General features: G+C 56.2%; 1 protein-coding gene across 1 annotated transcript; it reads right to left on the minus strand.

Moving 5' to 3' along the window:
- Positions 1 to 973: 973 nt before the first annotated feature.
- Positions 974 to 10,875, minus strand: SNRPB (small nuclear ribonucleoprotein polypeptides B and B1). Its single transcript, XM_066384270.1, has 7 exons — positions 10,755 to 10,875; positions 6,911 to 7,062; positions 4,686 to 4,797; positions 3,472 to 3,624; positions 2,840 to 2,978; positions 2,411 to 2,536; positions 974 to 1,127 (listed from the first exon to the last, which is right to left on the minus strand). Exons 1-7 carry the CDS (start codon positions 10,755 to 10,757, stop codon positions 1,090 to 1,092), a joined length of 723 nt encoding a protein of 240 aa, XP_066240367.1. The 5' UTR covers positions 10,758 to 10,875; the 3' UTR covers positions 974 to 1,089.
- Positions 10,876 to 11,057: the final 182 nt, after the last annotated feature.

Raw genomic sequence — 11,057 nt, forward strand, 5'->3', positions numbered from 1 at the left:
TCCACCCGTGGGTCATGCTGAGCGCCCTGCTGTTCCTGGAGAAGCACCCTCCTCCCGTGGGTCATGCTGAGCACCCTGCCGTTCCTGGAGAAGCGCCCTCCTCCCGTGGGTCATGCTGGGCGCCCTGCTGTTCCTGGAGAAGCACCCTCCACCCGTGGGTCATGCTGAGCGCCCTGCCGTTCCTGGAGAAGCGCCCTCCTCCCGTGGGTCATGCTGAGCGCCCTGCCGTTCCTGGAGAAGCACCCTCCTCCCGTGGGTCATGCTGAGCGCCCTGCCGTTCCTGGAGAAGCGCCCTCCACCCGTGGGTCATGCTGAGCGCCCTGCCGTTCCTGGAGAAGCACCCTCCTCCTCAGCTTTCTATTTCCATCAGGTTCTCTGCATCTACAGTCGTCTTCCCTACAGACAGTTATCTGAGACAGCAGCGACCTCTTGCACCTGTCCCCTTTCAGCCGGCTGAACCAAGTACTAGAGAGCCGCTCGGTGACCACCTTATGAACCAGACGTCGGCTTCGGGGGGAAGAAACCATGGAGGCCCCACAACTCAACTGTTAGGTAGGGTTCCATGTCCATGTATAACCCTGGGAGAAAGCTATACCAAAAATGCTCCTACCAATAGGGTTTCCATGTGGCGTTGACTTTATGCTTTATTGTGCAGAAGCAAACACAATCTGAAGTTCTGCTCAAGAAGCTACAGGTGAGCTCCCTTCAGAGGACACACCAGTCCCAACCCTCCCTCACAGTGCAGGAGTGTTCGTTCCAACCAACTTCCTCTGCCAGTGACAAGCTAGAATGTCTCACTGTACTTCAGTTCTCTATTCCCCTGGGATGGGGCTGTGCTTCTCTGCGAATGTGTGGACTATTTCATAAAGGCAGCAGCTAAGATCACAGCTAATTTTTCCAAGGCACTACTCTTGACGGAATTAAGCACCTGATATTACCAGAGGTTTTACTAAAAACGAACAGAAACATCAGGTCCATTTACATTGTACGAAGAGTTTATTATAAATTTGTCTCACAAGCCACAGAGGAAGAGGACTATGTACAGTCTTTCAGGACACAAGAAGGGAGCGGAGGAGGGCCGAGATGAGCCTAGGGCCTTGGTGGGTGCATTCCCAGGGTGGGGGGCCCTGCAAGGGAAACCAGACAACCCAGTGAGACCCCAGCACAACAGCATAACCACCAACCCGACTGGGAACGGGGCCCGCGGCTCCGAGGAGCTACTTCCATGACTCTGGGGCCAAGGGTCAAAGAAGGCCTGAAGTAAGAGCGAGAAGGTCCGTCAGTGCCTGACCTGCAAGCCCAGTCCCCACCTGCCCGCCCGGCCCTGCGGTCACCCAGCCCGGGAGTGCACACGCAGACTGCGGCTTCTCTAGGGCTGACAGGCTCCTAGGCTGCAAAACCCCAGAGCAGAGAACTCAGACTGGAGACACGGCTGTGCGGCTCTGGGTTACCTGAGAAACCACATGGCTTGGTGCAAAAAACACCAGTCTGGGCATCTGGGCCTCTTTGCTTATCTGTAAAGTGAGGGCTGATCTACGTCAGCATTTCTCAAACTGGAATCGAAAAGATGTACCTACTAAGCAGTACAGCAAAGCCCAGAGCCTGTCACAGTTACTGAGCACTGGCAGAGGAAGAGCGTGCGGCAGTGACCGCCACGCCCCTCCCGGGCACCCCGGGCACGCACTATTCCTCAGTGCCCCTCCCGGGCACCCGGGCACCCACTATTTCTCAGCGCCCCTCCCGGGCACCCCGGGCACCCACTATTTCTCAGCGCCCCTCCCGGGCACCCGGGCACCCACTATTTCTCAGCGCCCCTCCCGGGCACCCCGGGCACCCACTATTTCTCAGCGCCCCTCCCGGGCACCCCGGGCACGCACTATTTCTCAGCGCCCCTCCCGGGCACCCCGGGCACGCACTATTTCTCAGCGCCCCTCCCGGGCACCCCGAGCACGCACTATTTCTCAGCGCCCCTCCCTGGGCACCCCGGGCACGCACTATTTCTCAGTGCCCCTCCCGGGCACCCTGGGCACCCACTATTTCTCAGCGCCCCTCCCGGGCACCCCGGGCACGCACTATTTCTCAGCACCCCTCCCTGGGCACCCCGGGCACGCACTATTTCTCAGCGCCCCTCCCGGGCACCCCGGGCACGCACTATTTCTCAGCGCCCCTCCCGGGCACCCCGGGCATGCACTATTTCTCAGCGCCCAAGAGCAGTGCCCTGCACAGAGAAACTCCTGGGAGCAGAGGAGTTCGGTCAGTGTGAGAAATGCTGTTCCCTCTCTTCTCTGGGCTCAGCTGTCCTGGAAGAGTTCGCCCTCATAAGGCCTGAGAGCCCAGAGACCTAACCTCTCCCCACCCCCACCCACCAGGGCCTCGGGAGGGAGTCCCAGTCACTGCTGCGGGCCCTTACCTCGCATTCCCGGGGGAGGGGGCCGCATTCCTGGAGGGGGCATGCCCATCGGAGTTCCTCGTCCAGGGGGGATCCCCATTGGGGGGCCCATGGGAGGCCTCATCCCAGGGGGTGGGCCCATCATGCCTGCAAGGGAAAAGCCCCCAAAACTGAGCTCAGTGTCTGTCAAAAGGTACAAAACACACACCAAGTTCTGAGACAGACAGACAGACAGACAGGACGGTTCCACCGTCCCAGCATCTCCTAGCAAACTGGGACGAAAGAGACCGGGGCCTGCAGCGCTCTGGTTCCTGGTCATCAGCCAGGCTGGACCTCAGAGTAATCCTGCTTGACCAGAACGCTCATCACCAGTGTCAGTCCCGGTGTGTCATCATCAATCCAGCTCGGGCCTCTCTGATCACAGCGGTGGTCTCCGCAGGGGCTTCTCACCTGGAGGGGGTGCCCCTCGGCCCATGGGTGGGGGAGGGCCCCCACGGCCAGGGGGGTACTGGGTCGGGGCCCCTGCGATACTGGCTGTGGCCGCAGCTGCGGCCGCTGCAACAGTGCCTCTTCCTTGCGGGGTCATCACCTGCGGGACACGGGAGGGGAGTCAGGCTAACAACGTGCAATGCAGCGACCCCTCGCCCCCCAACCCGGTGAAGAAACCGCAGACTCCAAACACCTGAGCTACCACGCTCGGCGTCAGACTTCCTATACAAGACCACCTTCCAGAGGAGACCAAGCCTGAAGCCCCCTCCCACCCTCCAGGCCCGAGCTCAGGGTCCCAACACAAGTCGGAGCAGGCGCCGCGTCTTCACAAGACGGTGGATTTCAAACGTTGTCACGAAAGCGTTCTGCTCCAGTGCAGCTGGCTAATGTACCTGTGATGAACCTCTTCACTGACCCATCACCGTAACTCACACGCCAGGCTTTCCGACCTGCTGCATTCTGGAACACACACACTCAAAGCGCACGGACCACTGACAGCCTGAGAGTCCGCTGGCCCTTCGGGACTTTCCCAAGCTGTGGACCAGCCCTCTGTCCTCCACCCGCCAGACACTGCGCCCCTCCCAACTCCTCACCTGCTGGGACGGCCCACCAACGCCACGGACGGGCCCGGCGAGTCCTGCGGGGGCCTGGGGCATGGGGACACCCGCCGGGATCCCTCTGCCAGCAGCCCGGCCGATCCCTGGGCCCCCGGCAGCTCCGGCAAGCGGCACTCGGGCAATGCCAGTCTGAAAATGAAGAGTCACGCTAAAAATGCCTGTGGCCTAGAAAATCCAACACATCCTTTGGAATGCCACTGCCCAGAGAGCCCTTCAGACGTACAGGGCATTACAACTTCCAGACACGATCCGCCCGCAGGTGGGAACCGTCTCCCCTCCTAAGAGCAGGTGCCTGGCTGTCACCCGCAGCAGGCCAGAAGAGCTCCAGGGGACGTCTGGAGACACGTGCCACAACAAACCACCTCTACGCACGCCTGGGGACCCGCAAAGGGCCAGCTCCATTCAGACGCGCGCGGAGACAAGAACACTTCACCTGCCATCAGACACATGAGCTTCAGTCCCGGCTCTGACTGTCACCTGCTGGGTGACAGTGGCTCTTATAAGCCCACAATTCTGAGCCTGTTTCCCATCTGTCAATGATGGAGTTATGACAAAACTGGCTATGGTCATGAACCTTTATAATGGGCTACATTAGAATAGTCGACGCTTCTGAAAATAAATGCCAGGAGTTATGAATTTGTACATATGCTTTGGACCAAAATATATGGTAACATCCCTTGCAGACATTTACACTGGAAAAAGTTTCAACAGAAGTCTAAAACATGAGGAAATGACTAGGACAAGCTACTGTGTACTCACTTGAGAATAGCTTTAAGTCACTTCATTAACATGATTTGTATACGTCAAGTAAAACATATTTACATTAAATGAAAAGCAAACAAAATGTTACATGCACATTATTATTAAAATATATACACATGTGGACAAAAAGGGGGGGAATATTCCTTTGATGAAATGTCTTAAAATGAACAGGGGGAGACAAATTTGGTTCGAATCTCTAAAGCCGCCCTTCTCCTAAACAGAGGTCGGTGTTCACAGAACCAAACTGCCCGGGGGTCTATGCCAACGTCACCGCTCACCAGCTACGACTCCCTGGGCGAGTGACTGAAAACCAGTCTTTATCTATAAGTGGGAGTAGCCTATCTCAAAAGCTGCCTGCCGGGATGAAGTAAACCCTGGGTCCTGGCGCAGCCACGGCACCCGGCTGCAGGGCGCCCGCTCTGACTCACGTCCTTGGGAGGCGGTCCCTCCACCGTCATGGAGACCAGGTTCTCCCCGCGCAGCAGCACCAGCCCGAGGACCCGCTTCTCCTCCCTTTCTGCCTGTTTGGAGTTCTTCGGCCTAACGACAGGTTCAGGAGGAAGAGAAAGCACCGTGAGAAAGGTGGTCGAGTTCATGGTCATCCACCTAGGAACCTCCAGGATTTGTCTATCTCCTGACAGATGGTACGTAAACTTTCCCTAAGACGGCTCCTCTAGACAGGGTCACAGGCTGAGTCTGTGACCCTGAAGGTGGCCGTTTCCCATGCCAAGAGCAGGAGCAGAACAAGAGACAGGACAAGTCACGAAAGCCCAGCAACGGCTCGTGTTCTTGTAGCAACCACCACGGGGCCCTCCCTCAGTCCGTCCTCTGCGATCACTGTCCCCTCCCTTCAGCTGAAGGTCCTCCCAGCGTCAAAAGGCAGCCGAAACAATTCTCAAGTCACCTGCATCCCACTCACCTCACTTACCAGTGGGATTCTTCTAGTACCAGTTCAACCCCACAGGCCGGTCATTCTGTCCCTCACCTCCCAACAGAAACAAAGCCACAAAGGAAAACTGACAGTTAATTAAAGAAAAACTACACCTCTGTCCTCAGAGCACAAAAACAGAATTCCCCAAACAGCCACAGACAGAAAAAGAAGAACAAAACATGAGCGTAAACTGTGAAAAATAGCCACAAGTTGGGTAAAAAAAGAAAATCCCAAAGCCAGTTTGATGAAACTAAAGGAAAGAAAAAATACCTGGTTTTAAAAATCAACTCAAAGGTTTTACTTTAATGCTACTTTATAATAAAATGGTTTTCTGTAGATGAACATTTTTTCCCTTTCTGTATATTTTTTTGGTGACAGAGAGGACAGGGAAAGGGATAGATAGAGACGGACAGACAGGAAGGGAGAGAGATGAGAAGCACCAATTCTTTGTTGTGGTTCCTTAGTTGTTCATTGATCGCTTTCTCATATGTGCCTGGGGGGGGGGGGGGCTACAGCAGACGAGTGACCCCTTGCTCAAGCCAGTGACCTTGGGCTTCAAGCCAGAGACCTCTGGGCTCAAGCCAGCAACCATGGGGTCATGTCTATGATCCCACCCTCAAGCCAGTGACCCTGCGTTCAAGCCGGTAAGCCCACGCTCAAGCTGGACGAGCCTAAGCTCAGGCCGGTGACCCTGGGGTTTCGAACGTGGGTCCTCTGCATCCTAGTCTGAAGCTCTATCCACTGCACCACCTCCTGGTCAGGCCCCTTTCTGTATTTTTAAATAAAAGTATATACTGTCCTTTTGCAGTCAGAAAAACAAATCTTCCTGGGCATTTTACCTTTTTTCTCATACATTTTTTAAAAATATTTTCTAATAAACATATTTTTACTATTGGAATAAAGTCAGTTCCATTGGAACAACAGAAGTTCTGCGCCGATGCGGCTCTTCTTTACTGTGAACACCTGCAGTCAGCCACGCCCACTTTGTGTCCTGTACTTCCTAACCCCACGCCACACAGAGGACAGCTGCCCCAGAGGGTATGGAGGGAATCCGCAGCTGCTGGCAACATGACATGGACCGTTTCCCGAGCAAAAGAGAGCTGGTGACCATGGACATCACACAACCTCCTGGGTCTCAAGATGCCTTGAATGTAAAAATAAAGGACAAAAAGCTAGACCACATATTTTAGTAGGCCAGAAACTTAAGTATCTGTAATCCTTAACATAAAGGAGCTATCCGGTCACTTATAAACTGTAGGAAAGTAGAAACATCTCCAACTGTTTCTATAAAAATCAACAAAACTCACTGGCCCCAAAGCCCTGGGGGAGCTGAGCGCTACCCTGCAGAGGGTCAGGCTTCCTGAAGCCGCCTCAGCCCGCGGCCTGGGAGAGCCCTGTAGGCTGCACCTCTGCAAACAGGCAGTGAGGCCGGACAATCAGCCCCCACACACCTGTGGGGAGCACACCAGCCCTCAGCCCAGTCCCCGGGGCACAAGGAAGGAGGAGAACCACAGCCCAGCAGCCTCCTCACAACGGCCATGTGCTGAACTCCAGAGGAAGGCTTGCTGGGCTACGGAAGGGAATCTTCGTGTCCCGTGTCGCCCTTTAAACCCGCCCGGTGACACGGAGAGCAAACGACCGGGACCAGCCAGCGCCAGACAGGGACCAGCCAGCGCCACCGCAGCCATCGCTCCGCTCCCCCCCCCCCCAGCCCCGCCTCACTTGATCTTCCGGAACTCGTCGCAATCGCACAGGATCAGGTTCATGTGCTTGTCGAAGGCCTTGAAGGTGCCGATGAAGATGCGGCCGTCCTGCAGGATGCAGCGCATGCGGTAGTCGATGTGCTGCAGCATCTTGCTGCTCTTGCCCACCGTCTGCAAGGGGGTCAGCAGGGGTGAGAGCAGCTCTCCAGGAACCTTCCCAACCCTCCTGCCGCCTTCTTTCCCACGCGTCTTTCTCCGCACAGCCCTAGTCCCTGCCCAGGAATCCTCCTGTTAGCCTGGCTTCAGCTCCGACTTCTGCCCCCACTGTCTTCCACAACTTCCAATCGTGTCGTATGACCACTGCCTTGGTTTAGGCTGGGTAAGTTTCAGAGGAGAGCGGGTCTTTTTAGTTAAACCAATCCCACCTGTCCAGACCAGATCATAGCCCCCTGCCACTGTGAAGTCACACACACTTTGGTATATGACTCAGTGCCATTACGAAGACTGGGTAAAAGAGCTGGAATGGACTGGCACTGAAAATCCAATCAACCACACGCTTATCAGAAAGGAGATGATCAGCCTGGAGCTGAAACTGTCGCCCCCATTTGAGAACTTGTCAGTGTGCCTCCAACACTACCTTCAGGAGAGAAACTTCCTGGTGGCCAGGGTGCTCATCAGTCTGAACACAAAGTGGTCTTTAAGATACATTTTCTGCAGGCAGAGGAGAACAGAAGCTCCATATCCACGCATGCTGCAAATGGCTTTTTCCAGTCTACCTGAATCATTACCAACTAGAAGCAGCGGTCATTGGGACTTGGACATGAGCTGCAAAGTATCGAATGGTGACAATTCCAGTGCCATGCGGACTTTTCCTGTGTGGAACTTTCCTGGACTCCTGCTCCCTGTGACAGCTCCTAACAGACTGAACTGTGGTTGGGTTGCATTTTTCAGGGATTTGGCATGGTGATGGGGCCAACTTGGACTTGGTGAACATGTTAAGGACACTACTCTTTTATGGATTCTTGCTGTATTGGCCAAGAGTTTGCTTAAAGGCTTTTAATCACTGTAAAAAAAAATAGAGGACTGGATGAAGAAGATGGGGCACATATACACCATGGTATATTATTCAGCTAGGAGAAATGATGACATCGGATCACTTACAGCGGAATGGTGGAGTCTTGGTAGCATTGTGCGGGGTGAAATAAGCGAATCAGAAAAAAACAGGAACTGCAGGATTCCATACATTGGTGGGACATAAAAGCGAGACTAAGAGGCATGGACAGGAGGGTGGTGGTTACGGGGGGTGGGGAGAGGGAAGGAGGGAGAGGGGGAGGAGGAGGGGTACAGAGAGAACTGTATGGAGGGTGGCAGAGGACGATCTCTCTTCGGGTGATGGGTATGCAACAGAACTAAATGACAAGATAACCTGGAAATGTTTTCTTTGAATGTATGTACCCTGATTTATTGATGTCACCCCATTAAAATAAAAATTTATTTTAAAAAAAAAAAAGATATATTTTCTGGCCTGACCAGACAGTGACCCAGTAGATAGTGTCGAACTGGGACGCAGAGGACTCAGGTTCAAAACCCCAAGGTCGCTGGTTTGAGCGCAGGCTCATCCATCTTGAGCGTGGGCTCACCAGCTTGCGCGCAGGGTTGCTGGCTTGAGCGTGGGATCCTAGACATGACCCCATGGTTGCTGGCTCCAGCTCAAGGTCAACTGGCAAGGGGTCACTTGCTCTGCTGTAGCCCCCGGAACAAGGCACATATGAGAAAGCAATCAATGAACAACTAAGGTGGCACAACAAAGAATTGATGCTTCTCATCTCTCTCCCTTCCTGTCTGTCCCAATTTCTGACTCTTTGTCTCTTTAAAAAAAAAAAAAAAATCTGGCCCTGGTGGGTTTGCTCAGTGGTAGAGCTCCGGCCCAGCGCGTGGATGTCCCAGGTTCGACTCCCCATCAGGGCAGAGAAGTGCCCATCTGCTTCCCCACGAGCCCCTTCTTGTTTCTCCCCTCCCCCATCATAGCTTAACTGGAGCGAGTTGCCCCACTCCCAAGGATGGCTCCAAGCCATGTTCCCGAAGGGTAAGAAGAGCTTGGTTAGGGAGCAACGTCAAACATGGACAGAGCACCACCACCTAGTGAGCTTGCCAGGTGGATCCCCTTCAGGGAGCACAGAGAGCCTGTCTCTCCACCTCCCCTCCTCTCACTGAATTAAAACAAAACAAAACACATTTTCTGCTTTCTAACCTGGCTTGCAAGGCACCTTCGCTACAACAGACTACAGAGACGTCACGAGGTTGCCCTTGGCAGGTACGTTTCTCTCTAGAAATAAATGACCTGGCATTTGATCCGTGTCCCAGCCACCCATCATCACTGACTGGCGCTGGCCCCTATACGTCGTTCATCTCTGGGAACCTGGACAAGAACAGGTTTCTGAACCTACAAATGTGTGAGTTAGAACCTTGAAGTCCACCCTGCAGGACCCGTGTTCGGCGGTCCAGTCTCCCTTCCACGACCCTTTTAACTGCCCTGCAATCACACACACACACACCCAGACAGGCCTCCACCTTCGTGGCCACATTTTCTGGCCCCCACCCGGGCGCTGTGATCAGCGCTGGGTAGATACCGCATTTGATTCCCACAACCAGCTCCCTTATTTTTCCATTTTACAGCTGGGGCCGCGGAAGCTGGGGAGGAGCCTCGATGCCGAGACGCTGCGTTCAACACGCATCCGCCTGCATCCGGGGCTGACGCGTCCAACCCATTTCACCAACGAGTCTCCTACCCGGTCCCCCTGCTTTTACAAAACTTCACCGAACACCTTAACCCCGGCAGAGCGAAGTGACCTCCCGAAACACGAAGTTCGTGTCACCTGGCGGGCTAACATCCTTCCATGGCCGGCCGGCCCCACCAGCAGCAAGGTGAAGTCACACCTGTCAGGCCTGCAGAATCCGAGGTCCCACCCAGGCCTCCGTATCCCCTTCCCCTTCTTCTCCCCCAACTCCCCCCCCACCCCACCCCGTCCCCCTCCGGGAACGTCCCGTGCTCTGCTCATTCTTGCAAGCTCCGGCCCTATTCCATCCCCTCCCATTCTCGCTGGAGCACCCTGGACTCCGCTCGGGGAAGCATCTGAACCCCTGAAAGGACGCCCGCCCGCCCGCCCGGCCTCCGGGAGCGCCGTTCCTTTTACTGGACCGCGGCGTGACACCCCCACACCCCGCCCCCGGGTTCTAGGACCCGCGGCCCCAGCCGCCAGAACGTGACCTCGGTGGAGGGAGGAAACACGACCTCGTCGTGCAGCCCCGGCGCCCAAAGAGTCCGCCGCGATGCAGACGCACACGGAGGCTGCAGAAACGGGCTCGGGTCTTCCTCCTGCAGCCCTTCGCGGCCATCCTCTCTCCCGGCCCCTCCCCGAGGGCCCTCTCCAGGTTCGGCCAGAAGCCCTCCCACCTCCGGCCCCAAGTCCTTCGCAAGCCTGACAGCCTCCCCCCGGGTCCCCCCTCGTCCTCCCGGGACCCCGGCGCCCGCTCCCGAAGCACAGACGCGCAACCATTGCTTCTGCAGAAGGTGACTCGTTGCCCTAAGGATCCCAAGCGCTGTGGCTCCAGCGGCGCCGAAAGCCGCGCTTCCACCCTCGGCCCCCACCGAGCGACCCCGGTCTGCGTCCCCCAGGGTCGGCTTTCCCTTCCCCGCATCCCGTCCAAGGTCCGAGGCTTTCGCGCCGGGACGGAGCGGCCGCGGGCCTTCATCGCCAGGAGCAGTCGATCACGACCTCCTCCCCAAACAGAGGTGCCCTCCCGCGGCCGCCCGACCACAACAGACGGGGAAGCCTCTGCGCCGCCCGCCTCCGCCTCCTTACCATGGTGGCGGTTCTGATGGCTCCGATTCCCGCCGGATTCGCCTCTACCGAGGCCTACCTGCCCTGCACCGACCGGCTTCCCGCCGCCGCCGCCACCACCGGAAGTACGTATGACAAAATGGGCTCCAATGCAACGCACTTCCGGTCCCAGAGCCCCGCCCTGGGGTTCCGGGAGCTTAGTGGGCGTGGCTCATGGCCTGGGGGCGGGGCTGTAAGCTCGAAAGGAGGCAGGCTTGTGGCGAGGCTTCCAGCTCACATTTCATTAGCCCAGCCCACCCTACCTTCAACCTCTAAATTCTTGGT

This window comes from Saccopteryx leptura, chromosome 5 (assembly GCF_036850995.1).
Source record: "Saccopteryx leptura isolate mSacLep1 chromosome 5, mSacLep1_pri_phased_curated, whole genome shotgun sequence".
In the NCBI taxonomy this organism is placed as follows: Eukaryota; Metazoa; Chordata; class Mammalia; order Chiroptera; family Emballonuridae; genus Saccopteryx; species Saccopteryx leptura.